Consider the following 21,482-nt stretch of genomic DNA (forward strand, 5'->3'; position numbering starts at 1 on the left):
GGGTACTGGGGGCAGGTACAGCTGGGCTAGGTGAACCTGCCCTCAGGCTCCTTGGTGGTGTGTGAGGTGCTGGTTGTGCTATGCAGGGGTGGGGTGATACCCAGATCACTAGCAAAATGCTCAGGTTGGGGTGCATCAGTAGCTGTGCTATATAGCCCTGCTCTTGGTGAAGGTGGGGTTGCTTTCTCAGGGAGCAGCTGTAGGCAGGCAGCTTGGGAGCACAAGGTTCACTAGTGTTTTGGCCCCACAGCAGCGTGCAGCAGCAGTGGTTGTAGGTAGTGGAATTTGTTCTTGGAATATGTGAAAATGTATGGGCACTCCTCTGCTGGGTGGGGCAGGATCACTGCTCAGGGCTCCAAGTCACGGCCATCATAGCAGGGCAGGATGTGTGGGCTGTGCTCTCAAAATGGTGCTGTGCTGCAGCTGCTTGGGAGAATTGCAGAACCCAGCATGAGAGCTCTGTTGCAATGCCTTCACATGCTCTTTAGGCAACTCCCTATGCCAGTCTCTGCACTGTCAAGGAATAAGGGGCTCTCCTGTGGCTAGGATTGCAAGAGTCCTTGGTGAAAATGAGGAACGCTAAGGGTCTCTTACCTTTTTCCCACATTAGGAAGCTGTTCCAGACTCCCAGCCAATCCCAGGCAAACAGGCCTTCTTTCTCTCTCCTCCCTTGCTTTCAATGCTTCCTGTCACTTATCTGTTGAATTCCAGTGTTCTCTCTTAGATGACCTATTCAAAGTATAATTATCTACTTGCTACTTTGGTTCCTCTCCATGGAAGGGATGAGCACTATATGCATCTAGTCAACCATCCTGAAGCCCCTCCTGATTGTATTTTTGGATAGCCTTTGAGCTTGCTGATCCTTTCTTCTGCCTGATCAATTCTGTTGCTGATGTCCTGTATTGCATGTGTCATTTTTTATTATACTTTTCAGTTCCAGGATTTCTCTCTGACTTTTTTTATTCCTTCAATTTCTCTGTTAAATTTCTTTGATAAATTTCTGAATTGTTTCTCTGTGTTTTATAAAAGTTTGTTGAGTTTTCTTAAAATAGCTATTTTGAATTCTTTGTCTACCGGATCATCCACCTGCATGTCTTTAGGATTAGTCACTGGCATGATTTTTTGTTCATTTGGTGAGGCCATCTTTCTTAGGCTGTTCTTATTCTTTGCAGACGTGCATCCCTGTCTACACATTGAAGAATTAGGTATTTATTCTCATGTTCACAGTCTGGGTTTGTTTGTGACTGCTCTATTTCAGTGAGCTCATTTAGAAATTGAGTGGGGCTGAGTGTGGTGGCTCATACTTGTAATCTAGCACTTTAGGAGGCTAAGACTGGAGGATTGCTTTAGGTCAGGAGTTTGAGACCCAGCCTGAGCAACACAGCAATACCCCAATCTCCCCATACACACACACACACAAAACCCCAAAATTTAGCCAGGTATAGTGGCACACACCTGTAGTCCCACTCTGGAGGCTGAGGTGGGAAGACCGCGTGAGCCCAGGAGTTCGAGACTGCAGTAAGCTATGATCGCACCACTGCACTCCAACCTAGGTAACAGAGACCATATCAAAAAGAAAGTGAATGGACTGGCTGTTGTATTTCCTTTTATCACTAGAGGGCGCCCTAAGCCCAGGTTACACGCAAGTCTCATGCTGGCTCTGCTACTAATGCAGTGTCCAGCCTGGATGGGCCCATGGGAGATCCACAGAGGGCACCCAGGCCATACGGGAGAGCCGGTCATGCTCACAGGATCTGTGAACCATGCTTCCCACGGCCTGGTGTGGCATCTCCTCTTCAGGGATGGAGAGCCACTGCCAAGTTCTGCTTGCTTGCTGCCACTAGCCTCGCCCCCTTGCTTCGTCCATAGCTGGCCTCAGGTGGTTCAACCCAGTTGATACTCGCAGTGCTCCCCATGAGCTGATGCAGGAGTGAGTCTCCTATAGAAGGACCTAGGATGGTGGAGAAGCCAAATGTCTGCCTCCGGCTCACTTTTTTTTTTTCCGGTGTAAAAACCGTGGGTCCATGGTGACTTTCTGCCTGTGGTACTGCAGTGGCTTGCGGGTGTGGTCTCAGTCATAAAGAACCAATCCCCTTTATGTCCAACTATGGTTTTACTCGTCTTTGCAGTCCAAAAGGGCTTCACAGTCTTGCTCATGGGTTCGGGTTTTCTTAACTCTTCTGAAGGTAATTTCACGCATCGAGTTGTTACCTTGATGTTTCTGTGAGGAGATTATTGCTGAAGAGTCCTATTCCACCACTTTGCTCCACTCAGCATGCACTACTTAATTTAGACATCTGGAGATGAAAGCCTGGAAAGAAGACAATAGAAGCCCAAACCCCTCTCCTCAACCTTTATCTAGTAGACCACAGTGTCCTTATAATTCAGCAGTCAGCACCTTTTCTGATAAACGCCAGATGGAAGAGATGCATATATAAGGAATGGTATGTGGGAAGGGGCATGGGGCCAGCCACTCTCCAGGAACCTCCATGCGTTCAGCTACTCAGAAGCTCCTGATGGGCAATTTTAATATGAATATTTATCTCTTAATTCTCATCATTTTTCTATCATTTCTTGATGTTAAAATCTGCTTTAAAACATACAGTTGACTCTTGAACAACACAGGTTTGAACTGCATGAGTCCACTTATATGCAGTTTTTTTTCAATAAATATACTGAGATATTTTTGGAAATTTATGACAATTTGAAAAAACTTTCAGATGAACCACATAGGGTAAAAATATCAAAAAAATTAAGAAAAAGGTATGTTATGAATACAAAAAATATATGTAGATGGCCGGATGCAGTGGCTCACACTTATAATCCCAGCACTTTGGGAGGCCAAGGTGGGCAGATCACGAGGTCAGGAGTTCAAGACCAGCCTGGCAAACATGGTGAAACCCCGTCTCTACTAAAACTACAAAAATTAGGTGGGTGTGGTGGCACATGCCTGTAATCCCAGCTACTTGGGAGGCTGGGGCAGGAGAATCGCTTGAACCCAAGAGGCGGAAGTTGCAGTGAGCTGAGATTGTGCCACTGCACTCCAGCCTGGGTGACAGAACAAGACTCCGTCTCAAAAAAAAAAAAAAATATTTTGGGAGGTCGAGGTGGGCGGATCACGAGGTCAGGAGATCAAGACCATCCTGGCTAATACAGTGAAACCCCGTCTCTACTAAAAATACAAAAGATTAGCCAGGCGAGGTGGCGGGCGCCTGTAGTCCCAGCTACTCGGGAGCCTAAGGCAGGAGAATCACTTGAACCTGGGAGGTGGAGGTTGCAGTGAGCCAAGATAGTGCCACTGTACCCCAGCCTGGTGACAGAGCGAGACTCCGTCTCAAAAAAAAAAATATATATATATATGTATACACACTTATATATACATATATATGTTGATACTATTTTATCATTTATTACCATAAAATATACAAAAATCTATTATAAAAAGTTGAAATTTATAAAAACTTACATACTTACAACATACATGGCACCATTTCCAGTTGGGACAAATGTAAACAAATGTAAAGATCCAGTATTAAATCGTAACTGCATAAAATTAACAGTAGTAGCCATCTCCTATTGTTATTGTGGTGAGCTCAAGTGTTGCAGGCATCCACTTAAAACTCTGAATGATGCTAATAATCTCTGCATAAGCATTTCATCTCTCCATAAACTTTGAATGATACTTGGGACCCATATAAAGTGCCACTAGTGATGCTAGAAGTACTCCCAAGAAGCAAAGTCATGACTGTACAAGAAAACATTGAATTGCTTGATATGTACCATAGATTGAGGTCTGCAGCTGTGGTTGCCCACCATTTCAGACTGATGATTCATCTTATAAATAGATGATAAACTTATGTTGTCTACAAATACAGTACAGTATTGTAAATGTATTTTCCCCATGCTTTTTTAAATAACATTTTCTTTTCTCTAGCTTACTTTATTGAAAATATACAGCATATAATACATATACAAAATATTTGTTGTTTATGTTATTGATAAGGCTTCTGATCAACAATAGGTCATTAGTACTTGAATTTGGGGGGAGTCAAAAGTTATACATGGATTTTTGACTGTGCAGGGGGTTAGTACCCCAACCCCCACATTGTTCAAGGGTCAACTATATTCTCAACCACATTTTGTTTGACCTTATGAAAGATTTTATCTGTTCTTAGTACTTTCTATTGAGTTTCTATTTTGACCATTGTGTTTCTAATTTTTATGAGCATGTTTTGTTATGATTATTTTTCATAGAATCGTATTGTTACTTTATTTTTAAATTTCTTTTTATTGATGTAAAATATACATATATAATTTGCCATCATTACCATTTTTAAGTGTACAGTTCAGTGGTATATATACACAATGGAATACTATTTGGCCATAAAAAAGAATATTTTCATTTGCATCAACATAGGTGGCGCTGGAGGGCAATACCACATGTTCTCACTCATATGTGGGAGCTAAAAGAGTGGATCTTGTGAAAATAGAGAGTAGAATTGTGGTTACCATAGTCTGGGGTGGGGAGGGTGGGGATGATGAAGGTGCCAGTTGGGACAAATGTAAACAAATGTAAAGATCCAGTATTAAATCGTAACTGCATAAAATCAACAGTAGTAGTCATCTCCTATTGTTATTGTGGTGAGCTCAAGTGCTGGGATTACAGGTGTGAGCCATCGCACCCGGCCACCTCAGCTCTAGTAAGTGGTCAGAGCCCTGCCTGTCCCAAGTGGGTGAGGTCCCAAAGGGATTATCTTAGCAGTATTGGAAGGCCGGCTAGTGATTCATGCCAAGGTGACCTGTAGGATAAACCTGCTACAGCATGGTGCTGCTGCACGGCCATTCTGAATTTGCATGTCCTTTGGCCAAGTTATAGAGCAGAGTTTCCAGGGCTGGGGATGCTAGTCCTTCCTCCCTCATTTGTCTCTGCCTGTACTCTGGGATATTTCTGCCTTCAGACAGTCATGATGTTTTCTGTGGGTTAAGGCAAGGACAAATCTCCCCCCAGGGAACCCAAGAAGGTGGAGAAGCTGGTTGAACACCTCAATGTCACTTTTTCCATTGTAGAAACCATGAGTTGAGGGGAGATTTTCCATACACTTAGTGCCGGGCAGAATAGGAGGAAGGAGAGTCTGATTCTCAAAGTTTTTTCACTTCTCTGTGGCTCCGGGAACTGTCTCATCCTCACATGTGAGCTCTGGGTTGTTGTTGGTGTAGATATTGGTGCTGTATGTTTGGTTTTGGTTTTCTGTGGGAGGGAGTAAAGCCAGCCTGCCTCTATGCCCCTATTTTAAAACTGGAAGTCATCTTATTGTTACTTTATTGATGCAGTATCTTCTTGAATCTTTATGAAAATAGTAGTAAGAGCTTCGGATGAGTTCTGTTCTGAGCCATAGCTTTTTTTATTCTGGGATTATTATTTTCTTTGTTCATCTTTGCATATCCCTTCCATATTTTAGGTTCTTTTTAAATGTCTGTTCATCCTTGGTTGCCCACTCACATTTAAGAAAAGGAAAGAAAAATCTGACTGTGGGCTGTATGTACATGGGTAAGTCTTCATTTTCAGGTGACCAAAAGAGGAATTGCCTACTATACATTAAGATCCCCAGAGGCCAGAGATCTTAAAGTATTCAGTGGGCTATATCCTCTGGGATGCAGAGCTGTTTGTGAACTGAAGTACAGAACTCTGGTGCTGAATTTGGAAGACCCTGAGGATTGTTGAGCAGGTGTGTACATACCTGGCAGAGACCTGTTTACATAACCATTGACTGTGTGCATTTTAGGCCAGGCCCGAGCAGATGCAGCATCCCTATCCTGCATCAAGGAGTTCTTTGTTTCTGAGTGCCAACTTTTCCCTGATGAGAGAGAAGGCAAAGATAGAGTCAGCTAAGCATGTGTCTCATGAATGACCGCCTCCCCTTTCTCCTTCCTTGCTCCCGGTGTGCTCACACCTTAAGCATTTTTGTCAGCAAAGTAGGCACACAGCACTTATCTTCTCAAAGTCACTGTGAGGGAGGGAGAAGATAATTATGTAAAGGCAGATATCTCTTGCTCGAACTGATTTTCTCTCCCTCCATTTGTCCATGACAATAAGTGGGAATGGATAATAATAGAAGACAGAATATTGGTTAGCTTGAGGCATCAGGATTCAATTATTTTTATTAGCTGAATTATTTAAAAGAAAGCTTATGAAAATCAGCCTAGGGGCTGGGCGCGGTGGCTCACACCTGTAATCCTAGCACTTTAGGAGGCTGAGGCAGGTGGATCACTTCAGGTCAGGTGTTTGAGAGTAGCCTGGCCAACATGGTGAAACCCTATCCCTACTAAAAATACACAAATTAGGCGGGCATGGTGGCATGTGCCTGTAATCTCAGCTACTCAGGAGGCTGAGGCAGGAGAATCACTTGAACCTGGGAGGTGGACGTTGCAGTGAGCCAAGATTGTGCCACTGCACTCCAACCTGGGCAACAGAGTGAGACTCGATCTCAAAAAAAAAAAAAAAGAAAAAAGAAAATTGTCCTAGGAAAAAGGCTGTCTGTCAGTCCCTGTCTCCGTTATAGTTGCTTCATCCCAGCTTATATTTATGAAACCCCAGGAACCTGAAAGCTCCCTAACACTGTCTCTGAAATTGATAAGGGCTGAAGCACTGGAAATACTATTGAACAGTGACTCCCTGGAGTTACCCCTTTGTATGAAGGACTGGTAGCTAGTGCTAAAACTTTATGAGGCAGCCATTCATTTGTTCATTCATTCAAACACATATTTATTGAGCACTACTGATTGTAGGCACTGATGATAGAGAGGAAGATACAGCCTCTGCTTTCAAGGTGCTTACACTCTAGCTGGAATAGTCAGAGAAGCTGATAATTATAATACACAGTAAAGAGTGATATAATAAAGATGAGAGTAGGGTGTTACAGGGAGCAGAGAGGAGAAGAAATTTCACTTTGCTTGAAGGGAAAAAGATATGAGATCAAAGAAGATAAATATTAAATAAGTAAAGTAGAAAATACTGATATAGTATGATAAGGAGTAAGCTCAAGATGCTGTGGAAATATAAGCAGGCATCTAATCCAGACTAGAGGTCACCCTGGGAGAAGGAATTAAGGAAGGGGATAACTGAAGTAAGTCAGACTTAAAGAAAAAGGAGAAGCTTACTTAGTGTAAAGAGGGAGACAGGTTTTTCTAGGCAGAGGGAACTGCATAAGAAGAGGTCTCATGCAACAAAAAGCATTACATATTTGGGTGACATGGAAGATAAGGCAGGAAATGGAGCACAACAAGGCTGGAAACGTCACCAGGGAATAGATAATGCATTTTGCACTTTACCTTGAAATTGAATTATTTTATTTGTTTTGTTGTTTGAGATAGGGTCTGGCTTTATCACCCAGGCTGGAGTGCAGTGGTGCAATCACAGCTCACTGCAACCTTCACCTCCTGGGCTCAAGTGATCCTCCCACCTCAGCCTCCCAAGTAGCTGGAGTACAGGTACCCGCCACCATGACCGGCTGATTTTTTAATTCTTTTGTAGAGATGTGGTTTCGCCCTGTTGCCCAGGCTGGTCTCAAACTCCTGGGCTCAAGCAATCTGCCCACCTCAGCCTCCTAAAGTGCTGGGATTACAGGCATGAGCCACTGAAACTGGCAAACTGAAGTATTTTAGAGGCTAGAGTGACAAGATCAGATACTCACTTCAGTAAGCTTCCTTTGAGAGTTATGAGACAGATCATGAGGGCCTCAATCAAGAAGATTGCAATGTAAATTGATAAGGGGGCAAGAAGAATATTATGTTATTGTTATTGATTACATAGTGATTACATTAGGAGGAGGAGGAGGAGGCGGAGGTACTAACACTATTGTGGCATAGCACTATGCCACACAGTGCTCTAGGTTACTTAAGTGAAATCACTCAGCACTCACAACAATCTTTTGAAAAATGTACTATTATTTCCATTAAGGAAACCGAGACACAGAGAGGTTAAATAACTTGCCAAAGGTTGTGCACTTAATAATAGATGAAGATAAGAGAAAGTATTTAGAAAGTAGAGCCCAAAGTATTTGTTGACAGTCCTAATGAGGGGGATGAGGCCAGTCCGTTATCCAGCTCCTCTATCTTCTTACCTCATAGCTGCCAGTGGAACTGAGGTTACGTTTTGTTTTCTTGGAATTCATTTTTAACCCCATCTCCTTCATTCCTGAACAGTAATGTAATTTATGATCTTTCTATAATCACCTCCTCTTAATAGTAGCAGAGGATTTCTTTCAGGAATCCAAAATTCAGATTAAGACTCACTAACCTTCATCAAATACAGCAAAAAGTAGTACAAATTTGTGCAAGGTCTGTATCTTTTCCTTGGCCAGACTCCCTGAAAAAGAAGTGAGAACATTTATCTTCTATTTAAAAAATCTCATTGTAGGAAATTGTCACTAGGAGGAGACAGTTCTTCATCAGTTACTTGACAGTAAGAACAAATGTAGTCTTCTGTCTCTTGTTAACTTTGCTTTGATGTCAGGTCTCCTATATCAGTGTTTCTAAAACTATCTGGAGCAAAGAATTTTTTTATTTCAACTTTGATGAAGACTACTACTTGTGTAAAATATGATAAAAATGAATTACTAAAGAAAAAAATTAAAAACATTTACAAAATACAAGCCCTCACACACTGTGTGATAATAGTGAAATTATAGATAATTTCTGTCACTCTTGTAACTTTTTATACTTCTGCAATTGTAAATTAAAAGTTTTGAGTAAAATAACAATTGTCCATATTAAACATCTATACTCATGATTTTTTTTCAATAGCCCACAGTGCTTCTAATTATACTCACATTTTAAATGAATACTGTGTATATCAATAGCTAAAGTTTTTAATGGAACAAACTAGCTTGTTTCATGCTTTAACTGTTGAGCTTGTTGACTATCTTTCTTAGAATTATATTTTTTTTAATTTGACTGGAAACTTTTGTTTGCAGGCTTATTTTGAGTAGAAAGATTTTTGTTTATGACATTTTGCCATTCTTTCTCTCTCTCGCACCCTTAATGCTTAGAAATAAAAATTAGCTTGGACTAAGAAAGCAACAATATGTGTGCTGCTACTCATCAGGCTGGGATAAGAGACATAGATAAAGCTAACTGCAGAGTTAACAACACCATTTCTCCCAAGGACACATTGCCACTGTATAAACTCACTGAATGCCAACTATTTGCTTTGATTATCTCTTGCTTTCTTACTCAATTAAGTTGTTTGTTCTCTGAATTCACAGCCTGCCAGAAATGTTTGAACTAATAGCAACAAGAATGAAACATCTCATTCTTTCCTAGGTCATCTAAATTACTTTGACACAAAGAAGTAGCTCAATTTAAAGCTCAAGCTTCAGGTAAGGGGTGCCTTGACTTAACATTTCATGTCTATGTTAACTTTTTAGTTAACCAGGACACTTCACAGTCTAGATCTCATGGTTATTTCTTTACACACAACTCTACTTTGCTTCATTTAAATATCATCTAACCTCCACCCTTCCCCAAAATTCTTTACTAACTCTATACAGTATTTCCCTTTGTTTAGGGAGGTGTCCACAGTCTCTTGTTGCCATGAGCCAATAAATCTGACTTTGTCGAACTATAGTGATCTTTGCTGTCCCTTGTGATCATTGGTTGATTAAGCAAAGGATATGTTCACTATTCTCTATCTAGCAAATCATACCCTAGAATGGAATTTTGGAGATACTGGCCAATGGAAACCTTGGGGATATTGCAGATTCCCCCACTGAACCGAGAAAACTTAGTTCAGCTCCTATTCCAGGACTGGGTTTGCTTTCCCCTCTTCTAGGACCCTGAGTTTCCACAAAGCCATGGTCCTAAACAAAGAGTGAGCAGCAGCTGTGTTCAGCTCTCTTTCAAGCAGCAGCTGTGTTCAGCTCTCTTTCAAGTGAAGAAGAGCCCAACTCTATGATATGGGCTCTCAGTCCACCTGGTTCCAGGTCCTTCTGGTGGGGAGCACTATTTATCCTTGTCATCCTGACTCCTTGGCTACCGCAGCTGGCTTCCTGACCCAGATCTCAGTTGGCCTGTAATTTCTACCCCTTTTACTACTCATAGTTCCTGTTCTGCTTCTGGTCCACAAATATTTATCTTCTTTTTCAGCTTGACCATGCCTACTCGATTTTCTCTATTTATGGTTTACCTATCTTTGCTGTTGGTTTTCAGCGAGGTTGGGGTTGAGGTGGAGGATGGAAAAATGGCTAAGTATGAAGACCCTGTGCCATCTTTACCAGAAGTACTGGATTAAAAACTTTAGAGACACGTTTAAAATACGTATAAAGCTGTCTTAAAACATTCTAATTACTTTTATATAAATTTTCAATTATAGTGAAATTGACTTTTCTTTTTCTTTTGGTGTATAGGTCTATAACTTTTAACAAAGATATAAGCTCATGAAACCCCATCATCGTCAAGATACAGATCCATTTCAATATCCAAAAAGAACTCCCTCCTGCTATCCCTCTATAGTGTACATCTAATTTTATAAGAAACTGCCAGAGACTGTTTCTCTACCAAGCAGCAAAACTGCCATTCTGTTTTCCAGAATGGCTATACCATTGTGCACTGTGAGACTTTCTGTTGCTCTGAATTCTTGACAGTATTCTTGGCAATTTTATATTATTATTTTAGCTATTCTAATAGATACATCACTGTTGATTGAATTTGCATTTCCCTAATGGTTAATGATGTTGAACATCTTTTCATATATTTGTCCATATAACTCTTGCTTTATAAAAGACACCATTAAAAGAATGAAAAAACAAACTATAGAGTGGGAGAAAATATTTGCCAATCACATAACTGGCAAGGGATTTATATCCAAAATGAATTTCATATTCAGACTTAAGTTCCATCCCCAAGCTATCTCATTATATATGTGCAAATATTCTAATATCTGAAATCTGAAACATTCTTGGTTCCAAGCATTTCAGGTAAGGGATACTCAATCAGTATTTTGCATGCAGATATTCACCTGTTTCAGCACTGTTTATTGAAGACACTATTCTTTCCCCTATTGAATGGTTTTGGCACTCCTGGCAAAAATCAGTGTTTTGATTACAGATTTGTACTACTTCAACTTTCTTCATATTCATGTTTGAATCATATATCCTTTTCCATCTTTATGTTGGTAACCTACCTATATCATTTTTTTGAAATGAGTTTCTTGTAAACAACATATAATTGGTTCAAGCTTTTCTATCCAGTGTGTTAATCTCTGTTTTTAATTGGTGTGTTTTAGCCATTTGCACTTAATATAAGTATTGATATGTTTAGATTTAAGCCTATCATTTTATTATTATTTTACTTCTTCTTCTCTCTGATTTTCATCTCTCCTTACTTGCCTTCTTTTGAGTTATTTGAACATTTTTGATATACCATTGTAATTAGTTTATTGTGACTTTTTACTATGTCTCTTTGTATAATTTTTTATTGGTTGCTCTAGGGATTACAAAATACATACTTAACCTTTCACTATCATCTACTTAGAGTCAACATTTTACCATTTGAATTGGAATGAAGTTGAATGGACCATAAAGTTTTCCTTACCTTCCTCTTGTTATGCTATGATTCTTTTATGTATTGTATCTACCATACATTAAAAAACCTATCTCACAATGTTCTATCTTTGCTTTCAGCCATCAGACATGTTTTAAGGAATTCTGTGGGCTGTAGTTTCAGATGAAAGTATGATTTCTCATATACTGAGTTCAGTTTCATAGTCATAATTAATGAGAAAGTGCCAAAACCACAGTGTGTTATTTATGGGATGTAAAGGCTAATGGAACGTGCTGAAGACTGTGAAACTGAGATTTCCCCTCAAGCACCAGACTGGCCACTGGGTTGGACTCAATGGCACTGCTAAGGGTTTAAAACAGATCTGACACTGAAACTACATACCTGGATATGTAGGTTGGGGGTGAATCCAGGAGTTAATGCACAACTTTATGGGTTTACTTTCCTGGGATCTTTTCTCTCTGTCATCTATAAACTTTCCAGTTCTGTGAGCTCCCTTTTTTGGTTTTCTAACCAGAAGCTTCCAATTTCCACAACTACATCATAGCTAAGGTCAAGCAATGGAAGGGGAAAGACAGAGAGAAAAGTAATGTGCTTTTCCCCCAATGTCTTAGATCTGTAGCTGTACTGAATGAAGAATAATGTTCCCCTCCCTAAGTTTTTACTCTTGCAGGTTTCTGTTGCCAGCCACTGTCATTGCCACAGGAAACCTGGGACTGAAGCTTGAGAGAATGGTGGAAAAGAGGACAAAAACCCTAGGGGATTTCCCCTCCCATGCTCTCTGAGCATTTAGAGTTACCTTTCTCACTCCTTGAAACCCTAGAGGGTTTGTCCTGGAGCTCTCTTTGCAACATAGTACTCACTTCCAAGTCTCCAGTTATGTTTTAATTCAGGTTAAGGCATACTAGAGTGGGGAAAAAGGTATACTCCCCCACAAGTTTGGTAATACTTTGAATTCTAGTGTCTTTTCTCTATATACTTGTTCTATTTGCTTTTTAGAAATTTTTAAATATCTGCGCTTTGCATTTTGTCAAGGTTTTATAGTTAAGTTCAATGGGAAATAAAGGGTGGCGTGTGTTTTTCCATTTTACCTGGAACTAGAACCTCTGTAGACTCTTTAGTTCAACTCTGTGTCAAAGAATTATTTGGGTTTTTAACTTATTTCTTTATATGTCATATGTAAACACTACTGTTTTGATGATCTCATTGTTCCATTAGCCTTTACATCCCATAAATAACACACTGTGGTTTTGGCACTTTCTCATTAATTATGACTATGAAACTGAACTCAGTATATGAGAAATCATACTTTTATCTGAAACTATTATAAACTACAAACCTTTCTCATCTTCTCCACTCCCCGCTCCCATCTTTTTTTTGAATCACATTCATCATCACCATTCAGAAAGAGTATGGTGACTCCTGTTAATAAATTCTTTGCCTATTCCCCATCAAAAGGTGGAGTCTCCCTTTATAGACTGGTCTTAGTGATGCATTCTAACTAATAGAATGTATGTTATGTGAGTGATTTCCAAGGTTACATTAGAAATCGTGAAACAGCTTCTAATGGGCTATCTCAGGACCATATAAGAAGTCTGGCTACCCTGTAAAACCCATGTGAGAGAGACCATGTGGAGAGTACCATCAAGCCAAGGTTAAAGACATGTGAATAAAGTCACCTTTGGGATGATTTCAGCTCTAGCCACTGTTTGACTACAGCCTCATGAGACACACTTAGATAGACCACCAAGTCAAAACACTTCCAAATTCCATGAGACTCACAGAAACTATGAGAGATAATAAGTGATTATTGTTGTTTTAAGCCACTAAATTGTGGAGTTATACAGTAAAAGATAACTGGAACAAGAAAAAGGTACAGTGAAGCTGATTTCACCATAAAAAATAGGATAAAAACAAATTATGCAAAATTTACTTCCCTAATTAAATTTATGCTAAGGTATAAATTAAAAACAAGTTTGATTAGAATTATTTTAGAATATATTAATTCAATCCAAATTAATTAATTTTCAGTAACATATAAATAAATTCTGACTTTTCTTAGATTTTTATATACTTTTGGTTTACAGATGACAAACTAACCACCTGAACCAGTCTATATGCCACTGATCACACACTTGGATGTGTTTACCTCTATGAAGTTTTCAAGGAACCTAGCTCAAAGTTTGCAAAAGGCAGAGGATAGTACAAATCACTACTGATAAAGTCCACAGATTTGAAGAGTAAAATAGCAATGCTTTGAGGAGAGAGATTTAATTCTGGAACTCAGCTCCTCCTGATCCCAGCTTAGAGTTTATTGTGGTTATATAGAATGCATATCTGCTTCTCTCAGAAACTGGGTTATTCTCCTTTCCATGAGCATGATGCTAGAGTAAAAAAGCCTCTTTCAGGTGAAGGAACACAAATGCTAACTGTTATAGATAGATTCAGTTGTTTGTACTTCTCTGCTTATTTCATCTCAATCCTACGCTTTCATACACTTACCTTCTCTACATACTAGTAGGGCTCCAATGAGGCCTGAATTCAAGTCTTTTACCAGGTCCACATGAGAAAGATATGAGTAGGTAAGGCACAGTGGGTCAGAGGCCATTGGACCATTCTCTTTCAGGACCTGCCAGACATATGTATGGCTTCCACCAGGAAAGACTTTATCATCTTCTTTCTCCCTTTGACTGGTCTGATCATCATATTCAGCTCCTATAGCAGGAAGAAATAAAATTGTCCTTTCTATATCCATTGTGCACTCAAAGAAACATGTCAAGTTTATTGTCACCAATAGGTTCTACATAAGAAACAGACTTTCTGCATCTTTGTTGTTGTTGTTGTTGTTCTGAGATGGAGTCTCACTCTGTTGCCCAGGCTGGAGTGCAGTGGCACGATCTCGGCTCACAGCAACCTCCGCCTCCCAGGTTCAAGTGATTTTCCTGCCTCAGACTCCCCAGTAGCTGGGATTACAGGCACATGCCACTATGCTCGGCTGATTTTGTATTTTTAGTAGAGACGGGGTTTCATCATGTTGGTCAGGATGGTCTTAACTCCTGACCTCGTGATCCACCCGCCTCAGCCTCCCAAAGTGCTGGGATTACAGGTGCGAACCACCACGCCCGGCCTACTTTCTGCATCTTAATTTGAAAAACTAACAAGCAGCAGCCACAAATGGGGAGAAGCTTCATATATTCCAGAGGATCTTGAGATTACTAACCCTACTATGAGCAGTAAAAACTAGGTTCTGGTTGATATCTCCACATTCTGTTAAATAATAAATTGCTTCCATTATTGCATCTTTTTGCCTAATTCAATTCAACAACAAATACACTTTGTCACAGACTCTTTGGTAGGCACTAGTGAGGGTCAGGGAAGGGTAAGAAATTTCTTAAACTTTGTTCTTTCCTAGTGGTACAACACTATGTTTGGTGGGGGACATAGACATATAAAGATATAATTATAATACCATGTGGAAATATTCACCTATTTATTCACAAATATTTATTGAGTTCTTATTCTTTACCAGACTCAGCTACAAGCTGAAAATATAAAGATCAAGATAGAAGTCTCTATGCTCTTGGAGCGAGCAACCCAGTGGATAAAAAAAGTAAACAAGCTTCCTACTCTTCAGTAATGCTTGATGAAGGAGGTGGAATTTGAGATGAATCTTGAAAGACAGATATATTTGCGTTCTTTTTCATGTGTTTAATATAAAGAATTTAATATTTTTGTGAGTGGATGTTAGAAAATCATTCTTAGAATTGCATTGCTACTTTCACTTTTTTCTTTCAACACAGTTTTTATGACGATGCATTTTAATGTACATTACAAATTTCATGATAGTCCACTCCTATATACTTCAGAAGTCATCTTTTAAAAAAAATTGCCCACATAAACAAAATGACACTAGCACACCTGATCCAGTTAATATCACCTAATATCAATGCAATATTCAAATTTTCTTAATTGCCTCAAAGGCATCCTTTGTAGCTAGTTGGTCCAAATCAGAATCCAACCTAAGACTGCACATTGCATCTGTTTGTTTAGGCCCATAGTCTCTTTTAGTATGGAGTAGTCCCTTTTTTTCTGATACTCATTTGGTGAAAGAAATTTGGCTTGTAGTCCTGTAGAATATCCCATGCTATTGAATATGCCTAAGTTCTGATTAGATTCAAGTTAAATAAGTTTTTTGGCTAAAATATATCAAAGATGATGCTGAGTCCCTCATATTGTGCCATATCGGGGCAGATAATATCTGGCCGTCCCATCCTTAGTGACACTAAAATTGACCGGTGAATTAGCCTGATACCTCCATTCTAAAGTTAACATTTCCACTTACAATCAGAAAAAAATCTCTGGGATATTATTTTGGCACAATACAAATGTCAAATTCCACATCAGGAATTCACCTAATGATTGTAACATCAGCTTGGATGTGTTTGAAGCCAATCCTAGACAGGATATCATTTCATTTATGAGTATTTCAGTATGTATCTCTATTATATAAGTGTTGTTTTTAATGTGATCATTATTACATACAGACTGTATGTAAAATGCTTAATTTTGTAAAATAAATTAAGCAAAGATGACAAAATGTTAAGATTTGGCAAAGTGAGGTGATGGGAACATGTTTGTTTGTTATATTATTTTCTGTATCTATCTTTGTTTGAAATATTTCATGAGGAAAAAAATACCCTTTTTCCTAAGGCTCAGGTTGTGGTGGGGGCAGGGGCGGGAGCACATGTAGGAGGTTCGATGAGAGGTTAAGAATGTGTGAAACATTATAGCTGTCTTGGGGAAAGGGAGAGTAAATGGATTAGGGGAAATGTAGCAGTAGAATGGCTAGGCAATGCTGAAGGTCCACCTGAGGTGAGATACCATTCAGTGTGATTGCGTGATTTTTATTTCAGCTATGTCCATCCCTTTGGTTGTTGGTAGAATAGGTGGAGAACAGATTTAACCAAGGTAAGTGACCCAGCCCAGAAAGATTTGAGTCTCTTCCTCTCCAGGAATGGGTTGAACCTAGTTTTCCTTGGACAGAAGAACTTGGCCAAATCTGAGATAAGCCACTGCATCAGGAGTAGCAACTTCAACATATGCTAAACATTTCACTGGAAGTGTACAGATGAGTGCTGTTCAATAGAAATATAATGCAAACCACATATGTAATTTTAAATTTTCTGGTAGTCACATTAAGAAAAGTAAAAAGAAACAGGTGAAATTATTTTAATAATGTATTTCGTTTAACCTAGTATATCCAAATATAAGCATTTCAACTTGTACTTATAAACAATGAATGAGATATTTTTAGTCTTTTTGTACTTAACCTTTGAAATCTGGTGTGTATTTTACAGTATGTCTCAAGTAGGACTCACCACATTTCAAGTGCCTGGTAGCTACCATGTGAACAGTGCAGTATAGACTCTACGGTTGGTGTCCCCTCATTGGATAAGATGTGGCCATTTGGGGGTCCCAAAAGGTGTTACCTTTTCTGATGGGTTTAACTTGAGCTGGATTTTAAAATATTATCTCCCCATAATGGTGATTTTAAAGCTCTTATCTCTCCCTGATGTCAGCAGAAAAGAAAAAGATAAAATTGCATTGGCCACTCTTTTCTCCACCAATTTTTGGAAAATTTCCCCAATGTTGAACTACGATTACATGTAACTCTTTAAGATATAGCCAAGTCCAGACCCTCCAGATTTGCCATGGCTTCCTGTCTCTGATTATACAGCTACATGTTTAGGGTAGGATCAGTGGTATAGAAGGAGGACATAAAGGTAGGTTGTCCTACCTTTGCACCATGCCTGCAAAGAGCTAGGCAACTAAGAAAAGGACAAGACCAACACCCCCTTAAGACTCCTATAAGATCCATGGCCCACATGATATACATGAAGTAGTAGAATCTTGATTTTATCATATATTTGGGCTCCATCCCCTAAGTATAGGATTACCTGGTAATAGTAGGTCCTTTTTCTCATAAATTTCAAAATGCTAGCGCAAGTACTCTCATTGGCCTAGCTTGGGTAAGGTGCCCATCTCTGGACCAATCAACTGTGGCCAAGGAGGTGGGATACCCATGTCAACTGCTCACTCCTAGATCAACTGCTATGGCTAGGGAGGCACGGGCTTTAAGAAAATGGCAGGTTCTGTTTGAAGTATATTCAGGAAAGCAATTCCTAGGGGGTACACAGGTGAGAAATGTTTAATTTTAGGAAGAAAAAATGACTGGTGTCCACTACACCCTCATTCTTCTATTGAGTATCTACTATAGGGTAGGCAATATGTTGTATGCTAAGGACACAGCAATAAATAAGATGGATTTCCCTATCTTGAGATATTTATAATCTAGTAAATGTTAAGAAACACACATAATGTTCAGTTAGGACCTTAAAAGAGTTGAAAGAATTTTCAATTTCTAAAAATGAGCAGAGATGTAGGCAGAACACGGTTGTAATTACTGGCCAATCTAGCTTTGCTTGCTTCGGTTTATGCTTTCTACCCTTTATTGACTTCCCTGGGTTTTGGATTACCTGGAAACGGGGTCTACTATAGGAATCGATTTTGCACTCTAGCTTGCCCACATCAATCTCCAGACCATGTTCATTTGTATCAAAGAGGTCTGTGTGACCCAGGTAAAGCAGAAATTTTGGAGATTTGGAAATTCAGGGAGATATTTTCATACAGGTGGAAAAATATAGTTGTCTGTCTCAAATCAACATGCCCTACAAGCAAATTAACTTTAACTACCTCTCAAATAACTAACACTGCAACTCTACTGGGCTTCATAAAACAATATGTCCTTGGTGTGGAGACCACTAGGTCTCTCAGTTTGCTCCTTCTACCAGAACCCTTTCTCAAAAGAGTGCTGAAGAACTCCATCATCCTGGCCATTGTCATTGGATTGGGTGAGACTGATGCTGCCTCCTGCTTTCTAACTCTCCCATACCACTCAACATCAAGGAATACTGGGATAGAGGCTTCCTTCCCACTCCTGGATCACAATCTGTAAGAATGAGATAAGCCTTGAGCTGCCAGTGGCTATCTTTGCCATCATATTAGAAAAGCCTGCCTTAGAATGAAACCAAAAAGGACAGCCCAGTTGAGATGGTGGGAGAAAAATGGCCACAATGCTGACAGCATCACTTGAATCCTTGGATCCAGCCATACTTGACTGACTCCACGGAACTTTTCAGTTACATGAACCAAATTCAACATTATTTATATGAATGCTTGCACTGTAGCACAGTGGTTCCAAGTATAAGTTCTGGAGTTAGATGGGGCTAGGTTTGAATCCTGATTCCACCACTTACTAGCTATACAACCTTCAACTCAATACATATTAGTCATTATTGTTGTTATTATTATTTTTCAGTAAGTTTGTATTTAAGAGAATGGATCCAACTCCAGGTGTGCCACCATTACAAAGCACACACATCTCACTGTTCTATTCATAGAATGACAGGACAATAGGAGGGTATTTGACTCACCTTCAGAAGCTTTCCAGTAGGATACACCAACAGCATGAAGACTGACAGGATGGGAAGCCATGTTCTTAAGTGTAATGACCACTGTGTCATAAACCTCAGCCTGGATGGTAGGACCCAGCAGACCTGTAAGAATGAGATGTCCGCCAAAGGTCACTTGGGGATAGTACTCCAGAAAACCTGTTATTACAAAACTTAGAGTCAAGGTCACAGTGGAGAAGCATGCCCCTGTAATTATTGATAAAAAGTAGTATTTGCTTGCTGCCAACATCAGCCTAACCTTATGGTTGCTCTGAGGAAAGATTTCTGGCAATAATTCAATTCATTCATTCATTCATTCATTCATTCATTCAACTAGAGTTCCTACTATATTCTAGGAACTGTCTTATGCACTGGAGGTGCAGTAGCAAACAAGACAGATAATGGAGATCATATCCTCAAGACATTAAGCACATAAATAAATAAATAAATAAATTTCAAGTTGTTATAAATATTATAAAAGATAGTGGTCTGCTAGAAAGTGATGAGGCAGGAGGTAGAGGATACTTTCAGTGTAGTAGTCAGGAAGGGCCTCTCTGAGGAGATGACATTTGAGTAGAGGTCTGACTAATGAAAAAGAAGCAAGATTTTCAAAGATCTAGTGGAAGAGCATTGAAAACAGATAAAACAAATGCAAACGTCCAGAGGCAGAAATAAGCTTGGTATAGTCAAGTAAAATGTGGCTGAAGCACAGTGAATCAGCAGAAGAGTAACAGAAAATATGGTCAAAAAGGAAACATAACATGTAGGATCTTGTAGGCCACAGGAATTTGGATGCATTTGGATTTTACAAGAAGTAAAATAAGAAGACTTGGAACTTGTTTTGGAGGAACAGTCAACAGGACTTGCCCATAAATATGATGTGGAGATAGATAAAAAGAGAGGAGTCAAAGAAAACTCCTATGATTTTGGCTTGTACAACTGGGTTGTTAGTCAGGCCATGACAGAAAATCAAGAGGAAAATTAAGAGCTCTGTTTTATGAATACACTGAGTATAAAATGCCTATAAACAGTGTGTTGAATGAACTGGATTTAGTGGGATAAAAACATAAAATAGCCTTATTTTTCTTAGACCACTGTTTTTAATTACATTATGTGAGATCTCCCTTTTCTTGCACTTGGTTGATCCCAAATCTTTTCCAGTAACCTTCAGGTATTAACCAACAGTATCACTCTTAGGTTCTAACAAGTCCAGTCCAGTCTAATACCAAATTTTTGATGTCTTCTGCAATTGCAAGTTCCCTTCCTTCTCCAGCTACATTCTGACAGCCCCAGAAATCTGCAATATGTAAAGGTAATTTTTTTTGGCAGCTTAGCTGCTTTCCCACCTTCCTCTCCTAATCTTCCTCCCCAACTCACCTTTCTGTCTCTGGACCCTCCAATGTAGGAGCAAGTGGAAAGGAGGGGGGAGGGTAAAAAAAATAGGCACAATGACAAAGTCTTTCTTGGAAGGAGCAGTGATAATGTGGCATTAGAACTCCCTACTTGTGACACATACCAAAATTCTGCCTTTCTTTCTTAGGGAACTTATGAGTTCTTGGAGACCTCTCCCTGCCAACATGGAGACACCCCACTGCTCCTGATCTTGGCATGGGATATACCTTCTCCAGCTGGTCACTTGTATCTCTCCTCTCAGATTCTGCTTCTGGCAGTACAACCCATACAGGCTTTTTCTGTTGGGGTTATCTAATCCTGGCAGGAAGACCTCTCAGGCAGAGTCCTTGTAAGACAAGTCCCATCCAGTGACCCTCCTGGCCTTACACCTAACAATGGTACTGCACTACCCATGGGAGCTCCCACTATTGCCCACTCCCCCTGCTATTCCATCAGGAGAAGTCCTTTTGGCCTCTGACCTTGAAAACTTCTCCAGATAAAAACCAGGCAGTGGTCAGTGTCTCCCAAGTTCCATAGGTACCTTGTCCAGTCTTCTAAGTGGTTCTCCTGAAGTCTCCTTCATTATACCTTGACATGAGGGACAGGACTCCCACCCCCCATGGGGTAAGCAACACATAAAACACCAAAGAGGCTCTCCAAATAAATATTCAAATCTAAAGTCTTTCATAAGTTCCTAGCCTTTTTCTATACAAGGTTGGAGGTGAGTCAGGGCCTAAGGGTTGCAGAACCAATTTTGGACTACTATCTGAACAAGTTCTAAATCGATAGGCTGATATCTCTCTTTAGAATAAGGGGATACTTCCCACCTATAATTCTCAGCAACAATTCTAAGACAGAAAATGTCCTGTCATAACATGTTGTTACATACTTTATTTGACATCTAAGTGGAGGTAAGCAGTTGGCATAGACCAAGCAGAGGCAGACGGCCCAGCAAAAAGACAGAAAATGCAGTCAGTGTATTTCCCTATAGGTAGCAGTTAGGGAAGCAATCTCTTTGGCAGC

The 21,482-nt window shown here is 39.7% G+C and overlaps 1 protein-coding gene across 1 annotated transcript in view; it reads right to left on the reverse strand.

Moving 5' to 3' along the window:
* Nucleotides 1–21,482, reverse strand: part of F8 (coagulation factor VIII) — a 219,492-nt gene that overhangs the window by 170,721 nt on the left and 27,289 nt on the right. The window contains exons 3-6 of the mRNA XM_024240561.3: nt 19,050–19,172; nt 14,059–14,271; nt 8,297–8,365; nt 5,739–5,855 (exon numbers count right to left, since the gene is read on the reverse strand). Of these exons, the coding sequence (XP_024096329.1) occupies nt 5,739–5,855; nt 8,297–8,365; nt 14,059–14,271; nt 19,050–19,172 (522 nt within the window). The remainder of the gene's footprint in view (nt 1–5,738; nt 5,856–8,296; nt 8,366–14,058; nt 14,272–19,049; nt 19,173–21,482) is intronic.

Source organism: Pongo abelii, chromosome X (genome assembly GCF_028885655.2).
Source record: "Pongo abelii isolate AG06213 chromosome X, NHGRI_mPonAbe1-v2.0_pri, whole genome shotgun sequence".
Taxonomy (NCBI): domain Eukaryota; kingdom Metazoa; phylum Chordata; class Mammalia; order Primates; family Hominidae; genus Pongo; species Pongo abelii.